This window comes from Marmota flaviventris, chromosome 2 (genome assembly GCF_047511675.1).
Source record: "Marmota flaviventris isolate mMarFla1 chromosome 2, mMarFla1.hap1, whole genome shotgun sequence".
Taxonomy (NCBI): Eukaryota; Metazoa; Chordata; class Mammalia; order Rodentia; family Sciuridae; genus Marmota; species Marmota flaviventris.
Window position 1 is genome coordinate 177,149,500 of NC_092499.1, and position 26,119 is coordinate 177,175,618.

The 26,119-nt window shown below is 56.6% G+C and overlaps 2 protein-coding genes across 2 annotated transcripts; both read left to right on the top strand.

Annotated features, from left to right (window-relative positions):
• The first annotated feature begins 283 nt into the window (after nt 1–283).
• Nucleotides 284–11,477, top strand: Scrt2 (scratch family transcriptional repressor 2). The gene is made up of 2 exons (XM_027945096.2): nt 284–416; nt 10,687–11,477. Exons 1-2 carry the CDS (start codon nt 284–286, stop codon nt 11,475–11,477), a joined length of 924 nt encoding a protein of 307 aa, XP_027800897.1.
• Nucleotides 11,478–20,116: 8,639 nt separating this feature from the next.
• On the top strand, nt 20,117–25,013 carry Srxn1 (sulfiredoxin 1). Its single transcript, XM_027945206.2, has 2 exons — nt 20,117–20,524; nt 24,270–25,013. Exons 1-2 carry the CDS (start codon nt 20,324–20,326, stop codon nt 24,471–24,473), a joined length of 405 nt encoding a protein of 134 aa, XP_027801007.1. The 5' UTR covers nt 20,117–20,323; the 3' UTR covers nt 24,474–25,013.
• Nucleotides 25,014–26,119: the final 1,106 nt, after the last annotated feature.

Genomic DNA, 26,119 nt, shown 5'->3' on the forward strand with positions numbered 1-26,119 from the left:
CACCTGATCTCCTCCAGCCTGCGTCCCATATAAAGCCGGCAGCCGGAGTGCTGAGCACAGCTCCAGCGACCGCCTGTCTGCACGCCGCCGCCGCCGAGCCCGAGCGGGAGCCCGAGCCGAGCCGGGGCCGCCGCCACCGGGGCCGGCTCCGAGCGCCGCCCGCCCGCCCGCCGGGAGCTGTCCAGTGCTGAAACCCGCGCGGACAGCCAATCGCGCCCGCTGGCCGCCTCCCCCCACCGGGCCCGCGCCAGTGCCCCCCGCCGAGCCCCCCGCCAGTTGCGCCATGCCGCGCTCCTTCCTGGTGAAGAAGATCAAAGGGGACAGCTTCCAGTGCAGCGGGGGGCCGGCCCCCACCTACCACCCCTTGGAGACTGCCTACGTGCTGCCCGGCGCCCGGGGGCCGCCCGGGGACAACGGTGAGTGGGACCGGGCGGGGGCGGGGAGAGGCGAGGGAGCTCGGCCCTCCCCAACTTGGACGCGAGGAGGGGTGCGCGCGGCAGGGAACCCCGGGAGGAGATCGCTCCGGCCGCCAGCGCCTCCCGGACTCGCCGAGGGCCGGGCGGGCGGGGCTGGGGCCAGGTCGTACAAAGGGAAAGTCACAGGGTCGGCCCATCCCACAGCCACGCGCCAGCCGGGACTTTGAAAGTTGTGGCCCTGGAACGGGGCTGGAGTGAGGGGACCGATGGGAGACTGCGGACAGACAGGGAGCTCAGGAGGGCCGGTGCTGGGGGGCTCCTGCACAGGGCAGTTTGAGGGCACCCCCTCCCGTGGGAGGACGGAGGACAGCTGGCTGCCCGCTCCCGGTGGGGTTGGCTCCCTGGGGGTGGCTGGATGCACCCCCTTCCTTCAAACCTGCTCCCCCTGGTGATGCCCGGCGAGGGCTCTCAGACCCACTCTCTAAATAACTCTTTTGTTACCCTCAGCCACACGCCTGCCAAAGGCTGGGCTGTCCTAGGGACTGCAAAGAAGAGGGGATTTCTGGGAGGGGTTCCCCCAAAGTGGTTCCTGGTCCCCTGAGCTGCACTCCTTCCCCATCGCCAGCTTCTTGCCCCCTCCAGAGCCAACCCGGCTGCTCCCCGTGAGCCTCCCCCGCTGCCTGCCCCACCCCCACCCCTTCTTAGAGCAAGTTCCCGCAGGGACAAGGGTTTGGGAGATGAGAGAGGTCATCCAGGCTGCAGAGGGGGTGATCTCTGGAGGCTAGGGAGGAGACTGTTTCTGTGGGCCCCCATCTCCATCAAGGGGATCACAAAAGGCCTCCCCTCTGATGGTCCCCCCAGGGGCAGGTGTCTGGAGAGGAGGAGTCACTTTGGTAGTGACAGATCTGACATCAAGTGTGGCATCAGCTTTGGGGGGTGTGTGTATGTGCATGTGTGTGTATGAGAGAGAGAGAGAGAGAGAGAGAGAGAGAGAGAGAGAGAGAGAGAGAAGAAAGGGCTAGGGATGAGGGATGCTGAGATGGCAAAGACAGGCATCCTGGAGGGTGGGGGCCCCCTGCCTCGGGATTCCAAGCACTTTGCTCATGTTCCCACACTTTGCCAAGCCAGGTAGAGAGAGGGTGCTGGGCAAAGGGCCTTGTGACCTCACCAAGGTCAAAGAAGTTAGGGAGTGATCAAGGACACAGCTTCAGCCCCCCAGCCCCTGGGCTCCCCCAGCTACCCTACACACCCCCCTTCTCTTTAGCCACACACCCCTTATTCTACTCTCCTCTTCTCTTGGCCCTGGGCTCCATGGGGTGGCAGGCAGAAGCTGAGGGACATGGCTGGGCTGAGGCTGGTAGGACAGAGGGTGGACCTGGGGCCATGCCAAGGCTGGGGAGTATGTACAGGGAGCTGGGAGAATTGGAAATATCTGCAAGATGAATATGGATCCCTTAGGGGGTGACACAAAGCTCCGGGATCCCTCCCACTGAGGTCCCCTTGGTCCTACCCCTATGCCAGCTGAGGAAACCCAGAGAAGCTCAGAGAATTTCCCACGCAGAGCCAAAACTGTGGGCTGTTCCTTGGAGAATGCCTGGCCTTGAATTCAGTCCAAACAGGTTTTGAAAGGAACCCCCAAGTGAGTGTAGGAATCAGGGTGGGACAGTGGTATAACTGCAGATTCCAGCAGGTTTGACACCCCAGAACCCCTTATCTTTGAACCCCTTTCCCCCAAAGGACTCCATACCAACTCACTGGCCTCTGGGGAATCCTTAGACTGGCCAGATAGCCTAGCCTGAAACACGGGGGGCCTGGACTCTAGGTCTCTCACCTGCTGTGTGACCTTGGGCAAGTGTCTTCCCTTTTCTGGTTCTCAGCCTCCCCGGCAGTGAAAGGGTTTGGATGTCATGCACTAAACATCCTTCCAACTTAGACGAGCTCAGCTTCTGTGAAGGTCAAGTGTGGTTGTGAGAGACACTATAGACACCTGGACAAGGACCTAACCAAATGCTGGGAGGCCATTGTCAGGTTCCCTTGGGGCTCTGGGAACATATGCCCCTGGCTGAGGGTGGCAGAGTTTCTGCAACCCGGCATTTTTCTTAGTTTCTTAGTCTCAGCAGGCTGCCCACAGTGAGGACAGGCACTCTGACCTGGCCGCCTCAGCTGTGTCTGCTAGGGACAGTCAGTGTGGGGGCGGGAGCGGGGGTGGGGGGCTCAAGACTAGGTAAGACCGGGAAACACAGGGTCCGCCTCATCCTGCTTTCAGGGGCATCTCCCTTCCTGGGGTGTGGCCAGACTGGGCAGTGAGGCCCCCGTCGCTCCATGGCTGGGTGGGGGTGGGGGTCCTGGGGGTCCTTGGAGACCCCGCTGGCTCCTGGTGGCCCTGTTGTCTCTGCTCTGCCGGAAATAACCTTGCTGAGCGGTTGAGGGAAGTGTGAAAAATTGCTGAGCCGACGTTTTTTTCTCTCCCAGCGTGTGTAAGTGTGCTGGGTAAACAAGGAGAAAGGAGGGGGAGAGGAGCGGAGGGAGGAGGGGGAGGGGAGAAGGGAGGGGGAGGAGGGAGGGGGAGGGCCTGGGGCTGGGGCTGGAGATAGTTCCAGTTATTAGAAAGATCCTCTTACCAGCCTTTCCTGCAGCTCTGGCTGCAGGGTCAGGATGAGGCTGGTGGGAGGAGAACCGACTGGGGTGTGGGGGGGTAGGGGGCAGCTGTCAAAGTGGAGGTCAGAGGAACCCCAGGTCCCTAACTGATAAAGATGCAGGACCCCAAATTAAAGAGGTGTGCCCCAGCTCCAGGAGCCCCCGGGATTGCTAGAGAATTCCTGGAGGTTCCTCCCACACAGGCGCACAGGCGCGCACACCCTGAGGCCCGCCCTGCTCCGCCTCCCCAGCCTCCGCCTCCTGGCCGGGCAGAAGGCACCGCAGGTGTACCTGGGCTCCGGGATGCCCCCAAACCCACAGAACCTCAAAATAGGAAGGGACGTGCCCCCAGTGGAGAAAGCTCTGGGTCTCTGCAGAGTTCCTGAGGAGGGGGGGCAAGATCCACCGTCCGTGTCCCCTCCAATGCAAGGCCTCCTGTCTCCCTGCCTCTCGGCTCCTCCCTTGCCCCTGCCCCCAAGGACCCTTGGCTTCCTCTCTCTTCCCCTGGGTGATTCTGAGCACAGTCTGCCTGTGAGATGCAACCCATATCCTCCTAACCCCCACAGCACCTCCCTCCGCCTCCACCAAGCCCAACCTCCTCACAGCCCAGCCCTCCCCCCAGGGTGATGTGGGGCCCTCCACCACCCCCAGAAGGCGGCCATTCATGACACTGTGTGTCAGTGGTTTCCACGACCCCCTGAAAAGGACGTCTCCTAGAGCATCCACTTCCGCCTCACCCTCACACTGAACTCTGAACTCGAGCTGGGAGTCAGGGTCCCTCCTTCTGCACCCCAGCTCTCCCCTACCCCCAAAGCCTCTCAGCGCACCTGACCCAGGCAGAGGAAGGATCAATGCCAATCCAATAGCGCAGCTGTCTGCCCTCTGCAGCCACAGGAAGCCTCCCAGCAGGCCGAGGAGCGCTCCTGCTTCTACCGTGGGTCTGTCTCGCTGACCACATCACACCAGCACCGGCTGCCTCTCACTCCCCTCGATGGCGCCAAGTTGTCGCTCCAGGCCAGGCCTGGGAGCCAAGCTGAGGAGCCCCGGTTACTGCACATTACCTGAGGAAGTCCACGTGGGGAACAGGGATGCAAAAGGGCTGCCCCAATCCCCTGGCAGGGGTAACCCAGAGTAGGCTGGGGAGGCACCTGAGGACACACAGCAGAGCCACCAAAGTCCTCTATAACCACCAGGTCCCTGGCATCTTCATCTTGGTCCAGATCTAAGGTCCAGATGAAAGACCTGTCAGAAGCCCAGATCCAACATCCGGTCCAGTATCCCAAACCAGATCTGAGGTCCAGGTCCTGTGTCTATGTCCAACTCTAGGTCAAGGACCAGGCCCCAAGTCTAGGTCCAAGACCAGGGTCTGAAGTTACAGGTACAAGTGTGGTATCCAGGGCAATCTCCATGTCCAAGTTCAAGTTTCAAGGGCTAGGAATTGGTCCAGGTCAACCTTTTGGGTCTGGGATCAAGATCCAGGTCCAATCTCCAGTTCAGGGTCATATCCAGATTCATTGTCACGCCTGACTGTGTCTAGTCTTAGCTTTGGTGGCCTTAGCCAGTCTTCCCTGCCCCAGCCTCAGTTTCTCTCTCACGGAATTGAGCAATTGAATGTGACCTCTCTCAGCTCTTTCTGGAGGCGTGGAAGTCTGACTTTCTTATGACCCAGCGGGGTTCAGTGGGACTGTGGACATCAGGGGCCCACGGTCCCCACCAAAGCCTGAGGTTCCGAGGGAGATGCTGCAGGCCCACACTGAGCTGCCCCACCTTGGACAGTCTCAGCCTGTGATTCTGAAGGGAGATCAGGAGAGTGCCCAGAGTCCCTTATGACAGCCAGCAGTTGATATCCCCGAGGCCCAGCCCCCGCCACCCCCCCACACACACACAGTGGGCAGAGGGCAGGAGGGCTGGGAGGGTGCACTGCACCCAACAGAGGCAAAACTAGGCATCGAGGGTGCCGCAAATCACCAGAGCATAGGTGTTGCCCCCCCACCTCTCCTGTGGGTGCTTCACCCGTGTGTTTTGGGGATCCCTCAGCCTGGAGGCTCTCCGGGATCACAGTGAGATGATGCTGGGCACAGTGAGGCCCTAGACCTCTGGGCCTCCTCCCCAGCTGCAGTTTCCCTTGGAGAAAAGTGTTCCGGCAGCCTCTGGGTAGCAAGGGTGTGGAGTGCCCCGCCAGGCACCCTCCTGGGGCAGAGGGAGGGCAGGGCAGAAAGCAGGAGGCCTGCAGAAGAGGTGGGGCACTGCCACACACCCATCCTCAAGAGGAGGCCCAGCAGAGGCTAGCCAGAGACCCTCCCAGGGGCGGAGGAAGCTGCTCCTCCACCCAGAGACCTTGAGAGGTTCACTCCCATCTCCAGACCCCTTGAAAGGCTTTCCTATGGGTTCCTTAGAGCTAGGGACCTCCCTCTGGGCCACAGGAATTGGGTCACAGGAAAGACCAGAGTATGGGGAATACCAGAAGGTTGGGAGGATGTGAGGAGGGGTCCTGGAATTCTCTAGAAGCTCCCTGGGTGTGGGTCAGTGGGCAACAGCCCCGTAGCCCTGGTCATGTTGCGCCTGCCTCCCTAGACCCAGGGACCCCTCCCTGTGGGCAGATGCACCAGCTGCCAGGCCTTTGGAGGAGGTGGGTGTCATTTCTGGTCCAGCGCCCAGGGAACCGGGAACAAAGATGCTATAACAAGGGGAGGGGGAGGTACCGGCCCCTGTGCCCAGCTCTGCAAGCAGACAGGAGAAACTATTTTTATCCCGCTTTGCTGCTGACAGACCTGGCTTTCTGCTCAGCTGGCTGGAGCTAATTCTCGAGGCCCGAGGCCCTGGCACAGCAAGAAGCAGCTCTAAATATACCCATGCAGCAGCCCCCATAGCCCCCCAGCGCAGGCCAGGCCTCCTCAGGAAACCAGGCCACCTGGGAAGCCGTCTCCCACTGAGCCCCTCTCTTTTCCTGCCCATCAGGACAGGGAGGGACTGGGGCTTGAGACTGCCTCAGGCAGCTTGGCACCCTGGGAGGCAGGGAGACACTGGGGAAAGGAGCCCTGGACTGGCTCCATTAGGAAAAGAGGCCACCCTGACTCTGGTGAGAAGTTCTGTGTGACCTGAGGCAGGTCAAGGGCCCTCTCTGGGCTTGGGCTTCGGCACAAGGGCCTGGGAAGACCTATCTTAAACTTGAGCTCATGTGCATGAAGCACTTAGCAGGGAGCCCTGCACACAGTAAGTGCTCAATAACTGTGAGTCATTACTGTTAAATATTATTTACAAAAATTCACAGGGTGCTGGAGCACTTTCTAGAACAGCAGCTTCTCCCTATTCCAACACCCCACCGCCCCGCGAGATACCACCTTCCCTCCCCAGCAGGCTCTGCCCTCCCTGGGCCTCTGGGGCAGTACAGCGTGGTGCATGGTGCACAGGGAGGGCTGGTGCTAGCCAGAAGGCAGGTGGTCCCAGGATCTGTTACGGGTCCCCACTCCCACCCAGGGGGCAGACCAGCTGAATGACACAGTGTCTGCAGAGGACCCAGCACATTGATTTTCATAGATTTCCTTTTCCAGAACTCCTTTGGAGATATATATATATATATATATATATATATATATATATATATATATATATATATAAATGGATTCTTTTTTTTAATTTTATTAGTTATTGATGGACCTTTATTCATTTATTTGTTTATATGTGGTGCTAAGAATCGAACCCAGGGCCTCACACGTTAGGCAAGCTCTCTACCACTGAGCCACAACCACAGCCCCATAAATGGATTCTTGATCTTCAGTCTAAAACATCAAGACTCTTGGGCAGGAAAAACCAAAGTCATTCTCAGGTCACATGTGTACACCTCTGTGTTTCTGAGCCCTTCCCATGCCCCTACATGACAGGTGTAAATCAGGTAACCATCTCTCAAATGGGAAATTTCAGTCCAAAGAGGCAGCATGACTTGCCCAAGGGTCTCACAGCTAGGGTTCTGTATGCATGGACTAGGGTGACAGCCAGGTCTCCTTTCTTTTGAGTCCCAGCTCTTCTGGGCCTCTATTAGGACCCAAACAAAAGGGAACTGTCTCAACCTAGCAGCTAGGAGACAGGCAGCTCAGCCCTCTAGTCACTCCTGAGACAGAGAAAGAACCCCAAACCTGTCTGTATTCCATGCATGGGGGAGAACATGGTTTAGAGTGTCCTAAAGGATTTTCCAGGGTTGAGGCCCAGAGAGGAGAAGTGGCTTTCCCACAGTCACAGAGCAGCCTGAGATACCTCTGTGTATTTCCTATTCTCTGGCAGATTAGGATGTCACCAGCAAATGTAGAAATAATATTGATCCTAGCAGCTTGAGAGGCTAGCTATTATGGGCCTGGCCTTGTACGAAGCACTTTACCCACATTAACTCATCCACTCCTGTTATGAACTCCCTTATACAGACGTACGAAGCAGAGATTGAGGAACTTGCCCAAGCACACGCAGGGAGACGTCTGTGGATCTGAGAAAAATGAAGTCGAGTTGAAGGAGCAGGGAGTGGAGAGGACACAGGGCATGGTGGAGGGACTGATTCATCCACAATGCAGAAAGTCTTTAGAGCATCCCAACCTTCTTCCCACAGACCGAGCCCAGAGAGGATAAGCAACCTGGTCAGCCTCAAAGCAAGTTAGAAGCACCTTCTAACATGACCAAACTTGCATATGATGTCCCCAACCCATGTCAAACTTCTCAGCCACTGGGCAATCAGGTCTGCCCTGAAGGCCATCCTGAGGCACCCCTAGTTCTATAGAAAGACATCAGCATCAGGAGTAAGGAGTTGCAGTGCTGCCATCTGCCAGCAGAGGGCGCCGTGGGCAGCACACTCATTCTAGTGAGGGCCCCAAGGTTCAGAAGTTCCTGTGTACCAGAAGTTTTCTCATTAGCATGGGAGGGAGGAAATGACCCATTCTGGAGGAGGAAACAGAGGCCCAGAGAGCATCAGCAGGTTTATCAGAGTGTACATCAAGAAAACTGAAGCACAGACATGCAGCCGGGGAGACTGTCATTGTGGCTGACATGTGTTGTGGGTTCACTGGGGGCCAGGCAAGGGGCTGCAATCCTGGCTCTGACTTCCTGCTGCATGACCCTAGGCATGTTGCTTAACTTCCTTGCGCCTTGGGGTTCTCATCTGTAAAATGGCAGGGTCAGGAGAGGAGAACGAACTCATGTGTGACACGTTAGTGTTCTTGAAGCGATGGTATTATTCATTTATTGCTTGTTCACTGGGGGACTCTTTAGTGAAAATGTAGAGGCAGACAGAGGGCAAATCGTTTGTTCAAGGTCACACAGCTGGGAATGGTAAAGCCAGAACTCAATCCAGGCAGTCTGGCACCAAAGTCGTGCTCTTTACCAGTATGTCATTCTTCTTTAATAATAGAACAGTGCAAAGCCCGGGTCACATGATCATTCACGGCTTCCGAGTGGATCCCATACTCTCGTCATTTCCAGAAAAAAGACCCAAAGCACAGAAAGATGGACTCGCCCAAGGCGCTCAGCTAGAATCTGTGTTGGGGAACTAGGTTGTCCTCACCTTTCAGGGCCCAGGCCACGTGAGATGCAGACCTGTCCTCCCTACAGCAGACCCTGCTGGGCTGCCGGGCAAGTCTTTATCATTCATTCCTCAAAACTTATCAAATGCCCACTGGCTGGGTCCCTCGTGGTAAGTGGCAGCTGAGTCACAGACCCTTCTTCAGGACCTCCAGGGGTGCAGGACCTCACGGGGAGCAGTGCACCTGGGCATACGGACCACTGCCACTTGTACCTCAGGTTCCTTATGTGTAAATAAGGACTGTTGGGGTGACCTGGGCGGGGATGGGAAGGAAGCACTCAGCCCAGAGCCTGGCACCCAGCATGTGCTCGGTCAATGTCACTATTGTCACCACCATCCGTGATTACCATGCAAGAGGACTCAGGAGGAGGAGGGGGTCTGGAGGGCCGGGCAAGCATTCAACCTAGTCCCAAGCGATACCCACTACCTGGCATGGGAGGTGGGACAACCTCCACACCAGAGGCAGGTGGAAGCTGGGCTCCTCCTCCCCCTTGGATTAAAATCTGCCACCACCACTGCCCCCACCCGGCTTCTGACCACAGAGCACCTTGCACCTGAGTCACCCATGCCACAGCCCACAGCCACCTGTACCAGTTGCTGAAGGGACGGGGAAGATAAGAGCACACCCTCACCTTCAGTGCCGGGGAGACTTTGCCCCGTGCCCACCCAAATGCCAAACAGGAGGCAAAACCCTAAAGGCTGAGTCAGCCAGGCCCCGTGACTAGAGGCCCAGCGGAAGTCTGGAGGTCACAGGAATCGGGCCTCAGGATTCCAAAGCCCAAGGCTCCCATCTGCTCCCTGGAGAGGGGGCGGTTACAGATTTTAGGGGTCAGATGCAGAGGGTCCAATGGGATTTGCCACTCCCCAGCTGCAGAACCTCATAAGTTTGTTCAATGTCTGCCAGAAACCCTCCAGGGAGCCCAGGGAAGGTGCTGGACCAGGCAAGGCCACCTGAGGCAGAAACAAGCGGAGGTGGCCCCTGTCCTCCAGAAGACCCTATGGAATCCCCTGGGGGAGAGCCAGCCTGCCCATCCACCAGTCACTCAAACACGTGACAGACAGGATTTCTGGTCCAACTCCAGCCAAGGGCAGGAGGAGGGGGAGGCGACTGTCATGGGGGCTCAGGAAGACTTCTAGAGCGCAGGGCAGAGCAGGTTTGGGAGCAAACACAAGGAGGTTCCGTCTGTGCCACAGCTATTACATGCCACACACTTGACCCCCTGTGAATCCTCCAGCAACCCCAGGAAGTGGGTCTCAAAGGAGTGCAATTGGTCTATGCCACACCTAGTCATGGCACATCTACTGGGAGCCAGTCACTGCTCGCACAGATCCAGCCCTGGGAAGCTCAAAGCGTAGAGCAGGAGGCAGACAATTAAACAGTCTTCAGCAAAGTCACTTTTTCAAGCAAGTAAAAGGCATAATTATAATAGCTAACATTTATATAGCAATTATTGTGTGCGCTTTCTCTTTCTCAATTCCTTACATGTAAAATGGAGGCTCTAATAATACCTACTTCCTGTGGCAATTAAATAAGTTAACGTATGTAAAGCATCAAGGCAGAGCCTGGCATACAGTTAGGGCTCCATACAGGACACCTTCACTGCCATCATTTACTTGGTCCTTCCAACGACGCTGGAAGGTTTTTAAGTGAAACTTGTAATTCCAGGCTGGCCTGGAACTCCTGGGCGAAAGTGATTTTCCACTTCAGCCTGGTGAGTATCTGTGACAGGCATGCGCCATGTTTGGGTGGGAAAGCTGAAATCCATAGATGTTATAGGACTGGAAAAGCAGAATGTTCTTGGACAAAGAGAACACAGGGTTTGAAACTTGGCTCCACCTCTCACTGCTGTTAGTTTAGACTGATTGAATGTCTCTGCCTCAGTTTCTTCACCTGCAAAGTGGGTGTAATAACTACCTTCAAAGCGTGCGACACTGTCTTACAAGCGGCCATCATTCTCCAAGTGCTGCCACGGGGACTCGGAGCTAGGGGACGCCGGGAGGGACAGGGTCAAAGAGGAAAGCCTTCCCCCGGGACCTCCGGCTCAACATCCCTCTCACTTCTCGCCCCTCCAGGTTATGTCCCGCACTGCCTGCCCCCAAGCAGCTACGATGGCGACCAGAAGCCAGGCCTGGAACTGGCGCCGGCCGAGCCCGCGTACCCGCCCGCGGCGCCGGAGGAGTACAGCGACCCCGAAAGCCCGCAGTCGAGCCTGTCCGCGCGCTACTTCCGCGGGGAGGCGGCCGTGACCGACAGCTACTCCATGGACGCCTTCTTCATCTCGGACGGGCGCTCGCGGCGGCGGCGGGGCGGGAGCGGCGGGGATGCGGCGGGCGCGGGGGACGCCGGGAGCGCCGGGGAGCGCGCGGGGCGCACGGGGGCGCCGGCGGGCGGCGGGCACCGGCACGCGTGCGCCGAGTGCGGCAAGACGTACGCCACGTCGTCGAACCTGAGCCGCCACAAGCAGACGCACCGCAGCCTGGACAGCCAGCTGGCGCGCAAGTGCCCGACGTGCGGCAAGGCGTACGTGTCCATGCCCGCGCTTGCCATGCACGTGCTCACGCACAACCTGCGCCACAAGTGCGGCGTGTGTGGCAAGGCCTTCTCCCGGCCCTGGCTGCTGCAGGGCCACATGCGCTCGCACACCGGCGAGAAGCCTTTCGGCTGCGCGCACTGCGGCAAGGCCTTCGCCGACCGCTCCAACCTGCGCGCGCACATGCAGACGCACTCGGCCTTCAAGCACTACCGCTGCCGCCAGTGCGACAAGAGCTTCGCGCTCAAGTCCTACCTCCACAAGCACTGCGAGGCCGCCTGCGTCAAGGGCGCCGAACCTCCCCCGCTGCCCCCCGCTGGCCCGGCCAGCTGAGCCTCCCGCCCGGCCGGCGCGCCGGAACTTGCTCTCCACGCGCCCCGGGCCCCCCACCTGCGCCCGCAGCGCCCTCTCCAACCCTCAGCTGTGTTTCCCTGCCCACGCCCCTCGCGGAGACCCCCATCCTGGCCCGGAAGTTTGTTCTTCAGCCCCCAAACTCACACCTCACTTCTGGAACTGTCTCCCCCAGCGCGCCCTATCCATACCATCCTTTCCTGTCACCGCTTGGACCTTGACTCCACTGTCCGCCTTCAAGGCTCCCAACTCAGGCACCAGGTCCGCATTCAGACCTTGCACCGCTCTTTCAGACCTTTCTTCTCAACAAAGTCTCATTCCTCTCTTGAAGTCCCCAAATCGAAGGCCCAAACCCACCCACGTCTGCCACAGTTTCCCCTAACCACATTAACTCAGGCCCGGAAGAACACAGTCAACCCCAGGCCATGCCCTGGGCCTCTCTGCTGTGTCTCCCTGTGTATTTCCACCTGGGGATCTAGTTTAAGAACCCTCCTTTGGGTCTCAGTCTGTTCCATCTCCTCCATGCCAGGGCCTTAGATCTAGCTATTCACTCACCCCCACCCCTTCCATTTCTCACCTTTAATCTTGGGGGGTCCTCGCCACTCATCCCCACTTCCTGCTCTCTCCGGATCCCCTCCCTCTACAGCTCTCATTCCCTGACTTTACCTAACCTAGAGCACCTGAGGGGCAGTTCAGGGCCCTGCCCCCTCATGTAGCCCATCTCCCCAGGACAACCCCTCCCTGGGCTTCCAGCCTGGAGTTACCCACTCCCCAGATTCTCTGAGCACTTTCCTCCATCCCCAGGACTACAGGTACCCCTCCTGATTTTCAGGATGGGGGAGGCCTGGAACACCTCACCAACGTCCCCACCCCTTGTCCAGCTGGGCCCTTCCAATTATTTATTTGTGTATTTATTTATCTATTTATTTATCTATTTATTATTCTATTTATCTCTTGGCCTCACCCAGGGACAGCCTGACTTCCCCAGCTGGACTGGGGGATCAGGGAGCCAGGCAAGGAAAGGGACAGCAAAGGCTGCCCCTCCCCTCCCCTCCACCATACACACACACACACACACACACACACACACACACACCCCTTCTGGTCTCGGGAGAAGCCCCACCCTCATCAGAGCCTGCACTCAATAAAGAAGAGGGCCCCAGAATGAGAGGGGAACCTGCTGACCCTCAACTGGCAGGGAGGGGCGGGGGGGGGGGCACCAGGAGATCCTGTCACGGGGCAGGTCCCCGCCCTCCTGAGTCTTCCACTCCTGCCCCAGGGAGCCCGGAGAGAGGAGCCTCCTCGTTTTCTTATTTATTCCTCTTCTCGAGGGACCCCAGGTTCCAGGGACCGACTGAGCCCCGGACCCCTCTGGGGCCCGCTCCCCGGGAGGAGCGCTCTCTCCCGGCCACGTCTATGCAACTCTCCCGGGCAGAGGGCCTAGGGCTGCCAGCCGCCCGCCCGTTGGCTGCCACTACCTCCTCCGCCGCGCTTTTGCATGCCCGCGTGAGGACCGAAGCACACACCTCCACGCGCACGGGCCCTGGCGCCCTCTGCTTTAAGCACACGCCTCTGCCCCCTTCGCTCTGCGCCCAGCTTGCGGGCGAGTCCTGGACTCTCCCACCCCTCCCCCTCTCTAGCCGCAAAAGAGGGTGGAGACTGGCGGGGCCCCAGCTGCAGGGGCCCCTCTCCAGGGCTTCAGAGAGGTGGGCGGAGCTTTGTCCAGCTCCAGACCCCCCTGGGAAGGGAGACTGCCGGGAAGGTGGGAGAGAGAGGGGTCGCAGAAGCAATTATGGAGGGTGTTGACCCTGTAAATAGAAACTTCTGACAGCAATAATTTTCCATGCATGCTAAGCCTTTTGGCCATATTTTGTATGAGCGCTTGGCGCTCCCCCTCCCTCCCCCTCCAACTCATCCCCAGACCCTCATCCCTTGCCCACCTTCAGCAGTATTACTTGTAACACAATTCAGGGATATTAAAGGGACTTTGGCCACTTGCCAGCGCCTCCAGACCTTGTGATTGTGGGGGTAGGGGCGTCTGAGAGAGAGCTGGATTTTCCCACTCCATTCCCCCTCTCTGGAAACTGACCAGCCTGGGGTTCCCTGCGTGTTCAAGGTCCCAGGCATTCTCAATCCTAAATATACTTCAAAGAAGGGTTCAAGAGCCACATTAATAACAAGTGAATGAAGCCAGTCCCCCGAGGACATTAGGGAACAGTGGCGCCTGTGACTAATTGGAAAGAGTGTGTCTCCCCTCCAACAACTGCAGTTTGAATTGCACCTGCCAAACAAAGCCAGCGGTGGGCGTGTTTGTGCCTGACAGCCCGTTGATAACCCATTTTCTTCCCCACTTTATCCCCGGATCCACACATGTATATGGTCATGCGTGCAGCAAATGGCAAGCATATAAAACTGTTGGCTTTGGCTCAGTAGTCAACTAAAACCAGCAAGATGCCCCCAAAGCTTTTGAGCTACCTGTCACCAAAAGTTCAGGAAGCTGTCGAATAACCAGATGTCTTGGTGATCTTTCAAGATACAAATCTGTCCTTGCCTTACTAAAAAACTTCACTGAAGCTCAGTGGTAGAGTGCTTGCCTGGTGTGCCTCAGGCCCTGGTTTGAGTCTAGAAACACCAAAAACAAACGGAAAAACAACTTCAGTGGGACCACCATCTCCGGCCACTAGCCCCCAATCCAACACAGGCTCACCAAGAAGTTGGGCCTGTGTGCCTTGAGGGGGTGTGGCCAATGCCAGGCTGGACCTACACCTCTGCTGGGCCTCCTTGGGGTTCCTCCTTTTCTAGCAGGGCACTCACTTTTTAACCCCTCGCCCTGGTGCCCTTCACACACTTCAAGACAGGTGCTGCTCCCTGAGAAGTATGCTAGGTGTTGCCACCAGCAAATGTACGGCTGGGGCTGGGGCTCAGTGGCAGAGTGCTCAGAGGTGTGAGGCGCTGGGTTCAGAACTTAGCACTACAAAAATAAATAAATAAATAAAATTAAGGCATGCTGTCCATCTACAACTACAACAAAAGCTAAATAAGAGCAGAATAAATGGTAATGGTATCACATAAAATAATAATAGTAATAACAGCAGATGTGGGGCCACCTCCAGTCCCCAATGGGGTCTTGAGGGGCAGGGCACCTGTTGTATTCTTCAGCCCTCCACTCACAGCCCTCTGCACCTGCACACTGTCCTGATCAGCTGTTGCTTCCATTATATCTATTTTAGGGGCAGGGAACAGAAACCACTCTAGATCAGATCTTATATGCATGTATTAGATCCCTTTGAAGCAGAAAATGTTTAATACAAGGAACTGGCTGCTGACTAAATTGAACTGACAGATGTAACATCCTCAGCTGGACATCCAGAACTCTACATCAGAAGTCCTATAGCCAGGAGAGCTACTGCCCCTTCCACAATAAGAAACGGAGGGGAGTCTGCAACGCAACTCTGAGTTCAAGGCCACAGCACATGACACACGAGAACACAGGATCCGCATCCCTGATCAGCACCAGAGATCGGGAAGCCCCTGCCACTGGCTGGGTGGCCATCTCCCATCCCCCACTGTGCTGTGGCTCAATGCTGCAATGCAGCTACAGAGCTCTGCAGCATCTCCAGGGCCATCCTGAGAGTAGCAAGGGTCAAAAGCAGTAGGAATATGGTCCCTGCCCACTTCCGCCATCCAACTTTCAAGGAGGGGAATCCAACTGGCAGAAGTTAATTCACTGCTAGTAACCTTGCCGCAAAGCAGCCTGGGAAATGATGTCAGCTCTCCTCCCAGGCATCTGGAAGGCACCCTACAGGGAGGTGGGAATGGATGCTGGTGCCCCCCAGCAATGTCCAGCCCAGTTTCGGGGTGCAACACCCACTCCACCCCTCTCCCTGATTAGCAGCCATGCAGTCTGGAGACTGACATCAGCTACAGAGATGGTCTTGACTGGTCTATGAGTAAGACCATCCCCCATGCGCTCAGAAGGGCATGTGAACCAAGTCTGACCAATGAGACTTCAGAAGAGGATTCTGGAAGCTTATGGAAAACTTTACTGCTGCCTTTCCCCTCCCGCTTTTTGTTACTGGAAGCTGAACACAGAAGCACTTTAGCGCTGAGCTGCATCCCCACATCCCCATGCCTTTTTCAAGTTTTTGAGACAGGGACTGACTAAATGGCTGAGCCTGGCCTCGAACTTGTGATCCTCCTGCCTCAGCCTCCTGAGATCACCCTCACTGGGATGACTGGCATGTCAACCAAGCCTGCTGCTTCCTCTATCTTAAAAGAAAGGTTGTCCAGGGCTGGGATTGTGGCTCAGCGGTAGAGCGCTCACCTAGCATGGGCTGGACCCAAGTTCGATCCTCAGCACCACATAAAAATAAAAGGCATTGTGTTGTGTCCATCTACACCTAAAAAATAAATATTAAAAAAAAAAAGAAGGAAAGGTAGTCCAGGCTCTCTTCCCCTTGAACATGAACAGGGAAGCATGTCACCTGACCATAAAGGGAACCAGCCTTCGCCAGAAGCGTACACCATGAGTGATACGGCAGGGCCATGGAGAGAGCCTGGGTCCTTGGTCACCTCAGGGAGAAAATGAAAGACCACCCTGAAACTTCACAGTCTGTGAGGAGTGGCTTTATTGTTTAACCATTTTGTTTGCTCATCCTAGATGACACCTATGAAAACTTAAATGTAGTATATAACGTATGATTGTATAATGTATAATGTAATTACCCAAGAGTAAGAATATAATTATAATATTAGTATATATCCATGGCTTGTGCGTATCATCAGTCATAATAATATTCACAAAACTGAGTGGTTAAGGGGTTCTGTCGGCTGAACGGGGGCCCTGTTACCTGCAGCCCAGGGCAGCTCAGCTGGAGTAGGATGCCATCCCCTTTCACGGTCCCCTGGAAGAAGCTGCAATTCTCCTCCAGCGATTCCGCCCCTGAGTGGTGCCAGCATCACCCAGACTGAACAATCTCTGAACTCACTTTTCCTGGAGGTGCAGCTTCACCCACAGCCAAGGGGCAGCCTGTCGCCATCAGCTGGTTCACTTTGGCTTCTGTCACTTGCAAAGAAGAGTCTGGACTAACGCCTCAAAACTACTCTGGAAGTGCAGACGCGGAGATCGCCGAGATCTGTTCGTCATTTAAAATGTTCAGGATGCTTTGCGCTTTCCTAAGGACTTGACTTCACATCATCTCTTCTTATATCTCCAAGACCCCTCAGATGAGGTGGCATCATGCAGTCCACTTTGCAATCAGGAAACCGAGGCACAACAGGTGGCTGGCCCAAGATCACGCACCTGAGTTTTAAGCCAGGCAAAGTGCAGAACCAGAGGCGGTGACCCCATGTCACCTGCCCCTTTGCCTCAGTTTTGGCTCCCTGATAGGAAAGTCTGGGTCTTGAGTGCAAGGTGTTTACATGGGGGGACCCCAGAAGGCAGAAATGAGGGGCAAGAAGAATAGGGCAGAGAGTGTGTTAGTGAGGCCACTGTTGTAGCTAAGGGCTGCCTACTGCTGGTCTCGGAGAAGGTTCTAGAAAGGTCCAAATGGTCTAGAACACTCCTCAAGTTGCCCACCTGGGATGGCAGAGATCAGCACCTAGAGAACAGCTGCTGTCCCCCTCTGGTGTGTGCCTGTGTGTGGGCAGAGCTCCCCAAGGATGGGGATGTGAAGACACAGGGGCTCAAGTCTGAGCTTGCATGGAACTTTGCAGCACAACTGCAGATGAAATCAAAGGTGAGTCGAGGGAGGAACCAGTGACAGCAGGATTCATCGGACATCTGCCCATTGCTTAGCCAGGTGCAGGTGGCTTGGAGCAGGCTAACCCCAAGAGGATGACTAAGGGGTCCCCTCTCAGCCCTCACAGTCATCCCAATGAGTGCCAGGCCCCTGCACCCCTGTTTAAGCAGCTCAGCACATGGCAGGTCCCAGGAGGAGTGAGTAATCTCGGGCAGTCACATGACTCAAGCTGGCCAATCAGACTGAACGGAGGAAGAATTTCCTATCACCATTGCTGGAATGGATTCTCTCTCTCTCTTTCCTACTGGATGTGAACAAAGACGGGGGTTGTCCCGTTGGCCCTGGAACTCATCTTGTTCATAAGAAGCAGCAATGGAAGAGCAAACCTGCCTCAGCACCCCAAGGAGCTGCTCAACGTGCACCCAAGATCCCAGAGGAAGAGGCAACTCTTCTACATGAAATTAAAACAGAACTTAGGAGGTCAGCAGAGGGGACGGAGATGGAGAGGAAAACAGGGAGACAGGGGGCCGCGCAGGATGAGCATGATGGCTATGGTGGCGCCAGCCTGTGATCCCAGCAGCTCGGGAGGCTGAGGCAGGAGGATCACAAGTTCAAAGCCAGCCTCAGCAACTTAGTGAGGTCCTAAGCAACTTAGCGAGACCCTGTGACTCAGCCACCAAGTCTCCCAGCTGCTGAGTCACCTCCCTGCCATGGCCCAGACACTGGAGAGAAGAAACACTAGTCCCCCAGGTTCCCATCTGAGTCACTGACCCACAGAATCTGGGGATAATAAATGACTGTTTATGCCACTGATTTTGGAGTGATTTATTTTGCAGCAATAAAAACCAGAACAGCTCCCAAATAAGCCACCCACACACATCCTTACCTCAGGGTCTGCTTTTGAGAGCATCCAACCTAAGGGACAATGATGTCGGCTTCCGGTTCTAGGCTTGTGAAGGTGAGATGCCCAATTCATCCCAACAAAAGGATGACGTCCGAGTCACATTGGCTTGGGGACACACAGACCAACATAAAGGAAATGCTGACTGGGCAGGGCAGGTCAAGTCCTCTGCCCCCCCCCCCCCCCAGAAAATGGGGTTGCCTTGGCAACCACAGGTCCTGAGAGTAGAGGGAAGGAGGAGCCCACAGGAGAACTAGGTTGCTGCTACCAGGCCTCCTCAGTTCTGTTCTGAGATCGTGGGTCATGCATTTCAGGAAGGGCAAACCCTTTTGAGCCCAAAGGTGAACACCGGTCAAGCTAAGGCAAACATGGTAATTTCACTCCCCTTGCCAGGGATTGGTTTGGACATGGACATATAATTCTTGATCCTGAAGGGGCAGGAAGGGGAACAACAAATGATAGGTTTATTCACTCTTTAAAAAGAGGCATAAAGGAATGTCCTAACTTCCATCTTTAAATGTTGTTTTATAGTTATTGATACTTGGAGCTACAGCAGCCACCTTGGGACCATGAGGGGTAAACCTAAGAAAATTGGCACCAAAAAATGAACAGAACCTGGATTTTTGATGACACTTTTCAAGTTTGGATACAGCCACCTCCAAGCTTTTGTTACGTGAGAAAACAATATTTAAGCCATTGGGATTGGGCCCTGGGTGTCTCAACATAACAGAATTTGATACCAGGATCAGGGCCTCACTGAGGAGGCCCCCAATGACAGAATTGGGTCAAATCTCCACTTTTCCACTCCAGCAACTATGATCCTGCCTTCTTTACCTCCTATACTGAGGAAGTAGTTCGGGAAGGGACAGCTTCTTATTGAAATCTTCCAATTCTCCATAATCCTGGGGCTAAGGATTCTGAGACAGGGTGTGATTTAGTGCTCACAGGGATTGTTTGGGAACTGCAGAAAGGGAGAGGTCAAGGTCAAAGTCCTGAGGACTTCAGGGTTCCAAAATTTGGTGAGAGACCCATAATGCACCAGGAAGGAGCTCAGGCAGCTCAAACACCCAGCTGCATTCTCTCTGCTCACACTCACAGCTTTGAGGGATGGGCAGCGTCGCCTCATTGCACAGATGGGGTTTAGAAGGTGTTCTAACCGAAAGGCCCCTGGCCCTTGAGCTTCACCCCACTCCCAGCCATCTCTGGTTTCCCCTGCTGCCGGGTGGGTATTCTGTCCACAGGAAGAAAGCCAAGCCATCCGCGTCCCTGCTTGGAGCTGGGGACCTGCTAGGTGGCCTCCCCTTTGCCCTCAGATAACTTCTCATTTCAGCTGATCTACCTGGGACCCGTGTTCCGAAGCCATGTCCACTTCCTAGGTGGCGTTGGATGATGGGATGGGACACTGTGGAGCTCTGGGCAGCGCCAGCACTGTCCACAATGGCTCCCTGGGGCAGTTACTGGTACTGAACAGGGAGCCAGGGGTGGGGCGGAGAGCGGCCTAGAGGGCAGGTAGACAGGATTTGAGCCCTGGTTCCATCACTTATCTAGCTCTGTGACCCAGGGTAAACCGTGTAAACTTCTCTGTGCCTCAGTTTCCTCTTTTGCAGAATGGGAATGATCATCGTCCCTACCTTGCAGGGCTGGTGGTGGGGGGGGGGGTAAATAAATCATCCACCCGCAAAGTGTCCCGAACTGCGCCTGCACGGTCAGTGCCACGTCCCTACCGTTCCTGGAGTCGCCACGGTCTCACCTCCGTGGCAGGCGTCCCCGAAGCTCGGACGCCGAGGGCGGACGCGCTCGCGGTTTTGCCGACTCATCCTGGCTCTGCAAGTCCGGCCGCCGCCCCCTCCCGCCCCAGCGGGCCTGAGTCACCCTCGCTGTGCGTCACACTCGCTCCTCCCGCCACGCGACCTGCAAACTCACCCTGAGTCAGCCCGCCCGGGCGCTTCCACTCCCGGCGCCGCGGCCAGCGCCGGCGGAGGGGCGCCCCCCAGTGGAGACCCGTGGTCGCGCGGGTCGCGGGCGCCGGGGGAGCGGGGCGTGTGCGGGTGGAGACCGCGGGACCGGCCGGACCACTGCGGACCCGGGGGGAAGAGCCTGCCTGCGGCCCCCACCGGCGGCGCTGAGTGGTACGGCCCGGCCGGAGGTGAGGCCCGGGAGGCGGCTGGGCTAGCGGCGACCGCGCGATGGGGCTGCGCGCTGGCGGCAGGACCGGCGCCAGCCGCGGGGCGCCCGAGGGTCCCGGGTCGGGCGGCGGCGCTCAGGGCGGCAGCATCCACTCGGGCTGCATCGCTGCGGTGCACAACGTGCCGCTGAGCGTGCTCATCCGTCCACTGCCGTCGGTGCTGGACCCGGCCAAGGTGCAGAGCCTGGTGGACACGATCCGGGTGAGTCCCCGGGGAGGCCGTCCGCGGAGGGAGGGCTCTGGAGGAGGGAGGTCGCGCCGGACGCGAGGTGGGACTGGTTCCGGGCTCTCTCGGAGCCCAGCGTTGGCTGTGTGACCTTGAGCAAGTGGCCGGGCCTCTCTGGGCACTCTGTTTCCTCGTTTGAGCAAGAAGGGGATTGAAATAGATGATTAAATTAATGATCGCTAACTTATAAAGATAGCGCTTGCCGTGACGCAGGAGCTGTTTTAAGCCCTTAGCTTCTTGTGCCAACCCTGCGTGCGAGGCAGATGCTGTCCCTAAAAACGGAGGTACAGGCGGATTCCAGCAACTTGTTCAAGGTCAGGCACTTGGAAAGTGGCGCAATGAGAATTCACACCCAGGTCGCCTGGCCCCAATACCCAGCTGAGTGGCCACCACCCTATCCAAAGATAAGCCATGACTTCCCTTCCACCTGTGACAGTGGCAATGGAACTGGGTGTGTCATGTCCGTGGGAGGGCCCTGTCTAGAAGAGAAATGGGAGAGGACAAGGGTCAGCTTCATCCCAGAGACACAGTGCTCAGGAATGGGGGAGTGGAGCCCTGGCTGGGCGACAGGTGGACTGGGCTCTGATTGGGAGGCGGAGGCCTCTGGGCAGTTTAGCAAGATCCTGGCTCAAAAAAAAGTTAAAAGTCTGGGGGTGTAGTCCGGGAAACGCAGGCACCTAGCTTGTGCGAGGCCCTGGGCTCCATCCCTAGTCCTGCAAAAGGCAAAAGAAGGCTGGAGTGACCCTCCCTGGCAGGAAGGGGGACACTCAGGAATATATGTCACATTAGGCCCAGGTGGCTTCCTGTCCCCTTCTCCCAGACCCTTGGAAAGTGAGGGATGGAGGAGAGGAGGGGTGGGGACACTTCTAAACCCCACCAAATGCCTATACAGCCAGCCCCCAGGTCTCCAGTCCTAGAATGTGCACTCTGTCCCCACTGCCTAGAGCCACCGCTGCAGATAGCCACAGCACCTGCTCCGCCACTTGCCATAGGTCTCTGTTCCCTTGACCACCTTGCAGATGGAGCCTTGGCCTCTTGCTCCCCCCTTATCCTGAGGTGTTCTGGATAGCACTCTAGTCTACCAGAAATTGTGTGTTGTATTGTTCTGTCTCCGTTGTGTGAACTCCACAGGAGCAGGGACTCTGTGGTCTTGGCTGTGGCCTCAGCCCTGCCCCAGGACCTGGCTGTCAGTGGAGGGGTCCAGCCCTGCACACCCTCGCCATTGCTGGACCTCTGCAGGGCCTCTTTCCCTGCAGGAAACTCTTGTGCATAGCCTCTGACTCTCCCTCAGGCCTCCTACCTCAGGGCCAGCCTCTTTCCTGCCCTCCCTTGCTGGATTAGGGGTCCCCTGTGTCCTAGAAGCCTCCTGTGACCCCACCAGCATAGCTGTGGTCCCCCTGCGTTGAGACGCCCATCTCTGGTGCTAAACCGTAGCCTGGGTGAGGCAAGGACGGGGCCTGCCTCCGCTAACTTTCCTACTGGACTCATTTTCTACGGCCGCGGTAGCCCGTTACCACAGAGTTCATGGCTTAAAGCAACGCTGAGGTCCTGTTTTACAGTTCTGTGGTTCACAAGTCCAGAGTGGGTTCCACTGGGCTGAAATAAGGTGTCAGTACTGTGACACCTTGAGACTGTCGCGCTCCTTGGCTCATGGCCATTTTTGTTGTTTGTTTGTTTAGGGGTTGAGCCTGGAGGCGCTTTACCATTGAGCTACATCTTTGGCCTTTTGGATTTTTCATTCTGAGACAGAGTCTCACTGAGTCGCTTAGGGCCTTGCGTAATTGCTGAGGTTGGCCTGGAACTTGCGATCCTCCTGCCTCGGCCTCCCGGGCTGCGGGGCGTTATTACAGATGTGCCCCTGTGCCTGTGACTCACGGCCTCCCCACATTGCTTCACTCCAGCCTCCACTTGTGCCACCCTCCTCCACTCCAAGGATCCTGGTGAGTCCCTTCAACCCATCTGGGTCATCCCACCATGACCTTCTGTCTTAAGATCCTGACCTTAAGTCCATCTGCAAAATCCTTTCTATCCTGTAAGGTGACATATTCACAGGCTTTAAGGATTAAGACTCAGACATCTGTAGGGATCCTTATTGTGCCCACCCACTATCCGCCTGCAGGGCGGTGTAGATGCTTCCACTAACATCTCTCAGGCACCCACTCACCACCTCCTTAGCAGCCACCCTGGTGGGTGCCTCATTCCCACCTATGGGTGAGCAGCAGTGTTCAGAGTTGAGGCCAATGCACAGAATCCCCCAGCCGCTCAGAGCTGAGACCAAATTTGAGTTTTCCTGGTTCCGGAGCACTGGCTTGTGACGACGTGCCTCATGCTCACTGGGGCAACGTGGGGTCGTGAACCATCAGCCAGCTCCAGAGGGGTCCTGTGGGTCAGTGGCAGAGGCCTTCCTTCTAGGCCAGTCCCACTTATTAGGGTCTCCCTACTGTGCTCACCCCGCTCCCTGCCCTGCCCCAGGCTCTCCCCACTTAGAGGACACCCACCCGATCTCAGGCCCTACTGGGAAATCGCCTTCGACCCTCCTCTTTCTCTTGCCCTCCTAGCCCCCTCTCTGCCTGACGCCTCCAACCTGCTGTGCCCTCTCCCGGTTCCCCCCACACCAGCAGCCAGGGCAGCATCTTCTGCTGAACACCTCTGGAGGCCTCTCCTCTGTCCACCCGGCTAAGCCTGCTCTGGGCACATTTCTAGAACGGCATCCCATCAGGTTCAAAATGCTCCAGCCCTCCAGGTGCAATGGGGCCTGCCTGTAATCCCAACCGCTCTGAAGGCTGAGACCAGAGAATCGCAAGTTCAAGGCCAGCCTCAGCAATTTAGTGAGGCCCTAAGCAACATAGGGAGACCCTGTCTCAAAATTAAAAATCAACAGAGCTGGGGATGTGGCTCCGTGGTTGAGCACCCCCTGGGTTCAATCCCTGGTACCAAAACAAACAAAAACCTCCTGACTGCACACCCTTCACTCTGCCTCATTTGGCTTCTGCTTGACCTCTCTGATCACTTTGCCTCCTTGATGCCTTGAGTCCACTCTGGTCACACTGGCCTCCTCACCGTGCTCTCCACCACCGTGGTCCCACCTCAGGGCTCTTGCGTTTGCTCTTCCCGCTGCCTGGAATGCCGTTCCTCAGGTAGGAACCAGCAGACATTATGGCCCGTGGAACCCCAGAGCTGCAGGAGGTGTGTCTGCGTCTCCATCCCCATTTGACAGAGAGGGCAACTGAGGCACCAGTGAACAGCCCGAGTAGCCGAGCTCTGAACCCAGGCAGTTCATCTAAACTGCTCCCACCGCTGGCTTCCCAGGTGCCTCTCTGCGTCACTGTCCCCTCTCAGAGCCCTCGAGGACCCCTTCCTTGTCTTGTCACCTGCGTTATTGTCTTCCTAGCCCTTACCACGCAGCGGTCCCTTCTTCGCTCCATCTGTCCCAGTAACCCACGGCCCCGTGTGCACAGGGACCGTGTCTGTCCTGGCTGTGCCTCATCCCCAGGGTCTAGGACAGGGCCAGATGTGGAGTGTAGGTAAGTGACTCCCCGCCGGGTCTGCTGGCAGCTGCCCACTGCCCTGATATGCACACTGTCCCGAGGCCGAGGCTCAAGCTGCCCTCGTGGCGCCTCCAGCCTGCACACCTGGCCTCGCCCGCTGGAGCGAGGAGCTCCCTGTTGGAGCGCCACTCTGGCCCGGGGCCGTGCTCACTGCCCTGTGCCCTTCTCCGCAGGAGGACCCGGACAGCGTGCCCCCCATCGACGTCCTCTGGATCAAAGGGGCCCAGGGGGGCAACTACTTCTACTCCTTCGGGGGCTGCCACCGCTACGCGGCCTACCAGCAGCTGCAGCGCGAGACCATCCCTGCCAAGCTGGTCCAGTCCACCCTCTCGGACCTGCGGGTCTACCTGGGGGCCTCCACTCCCGACCTGCAGTAGCAGCCTCCTCCCACCCCAGGAGCCCGGAATTCCACCTGGCCAGCAGGCGGGGCCACGCAGAAGGCACAGCAGGGATGTGTGCGGTTTCTTTGTGCCTTGGGGGACCGTCTGACTCTGGCTCTGCCTTTGCTAACGGCCAGGCCTTGGACTCAGGCAGAACAGGGTGGGAGCCCCAGTTGTCACCTCTGAAAGTATGATCATGGCCTTATCCTCCAAGGACTGTTGAAGATGAGATGAGAAAAGAGATGGACTTGGAGAGCTGCAAGCTGCTGGCTCCGGAGTCCCAAGGACAAGGCCCTTCTTCACACTCTTCATGATACCTTGCTCTGTGATTACGTTCGGCTGCAAGTAAAGGAAAGCCTAGGTTCCAGTTAACAAGGAGAGGTTTATTTTTCCACACAGCATGAATTCTGGAAACAAATGGCCCAAATGGTGTCACTTCAACAGTGCAGTGAAGGCAGGGCTTATATCTCTGTGATCCCTTTGCCCTGTCCTCCTTGTTTGCTACTTCATGGTCACAAGATGGCTGCTGTGTCTCCAGGAATCGTGTCTGTCTTTAAGGGAGAGGTGTTGCTAAAGAGGAAGGGACAGGTCACCTAGGCTGTCAACTTCTACCAGAAAGTAAAACCTCTTCCAGAGGCTTGGGTCCTGCCTGCCCTCTCCCCTGCATATATCTGCTTAGGTCTCCTGGGCCGGCCATACGTAACTCCAAAGAAAGGTAAGACAGCGGGGAACAGAACTGTCATGGTTGAGCACACCAGTCATGTCCCATCTTCTGCGACCGGCATGTTGCCTGCTGAAATAAAATTGGGATGCCAGGAGAGAGGAGGAGCAGGGTATTGGTGAGACTTCACTGTGACAGAAGCCTTCCGTCCTTAGCAGCCCCAAAGTTATTTCGTTACGTATAATTCTGTGGGTTGGCAACTTGGGCTGGGCAGCTCTGATGTCCTGCCTGGGGCTATCCTCAGCTGTCACCTAAGCCGGGGCTACTTGCTTGTCAGGCAGATGACTGGCTGTGGCCGGGGTGGCTTGATTCTCTTCCAACAGGCTAACTCAGGCTTGTTCACCAGATTTTGGCCTCAAGATTCCAAAAGAGTCAGAACTAGAACTTCTAGAACTCTAGGTTAGGGACTGTGACAGTGTCACTTCTAGGTTCTTTTGATCAGAGCAAATCGTAAGTCTTTGTCCAGAGTCAAAGGACAGAAACCACTACACCTCTCGATGAGGGGAACTGCAGAGAACTTGGGGCCATTGTTCATCTATCACAAATAGGTGTCAAATAACTCCTCCTTCTCCCTCTCCCTCTCCCTCCCCCCCACTCTCTCCACACACAGGGCCTCACTTTGGCCAGTCTTATGTCACTAAGACAATGTCCTGGCCCTCAAAGTCTAGGGGACAAGGTGATAAGGCAGAATCTGGGTCTCCAAGGGCCAGATCCACTCTAGTATGGGCATCTCATCAGCATGGGTGAGATGAGATTGGCAGGTGGAACATTCCAGAAGAATTCCAGAAGGTTGCAGAGTGAGGTGGGGCTTGTTCTGGCTGGCCTTAGGCAACTCAGCCACTTGGCAACTCCAAGCCTTAGTTTCCCCAGCTCGGTAGTGAGGACAACAGCTTTCCCCATCCATTGGGTGTCCTGGGGAATA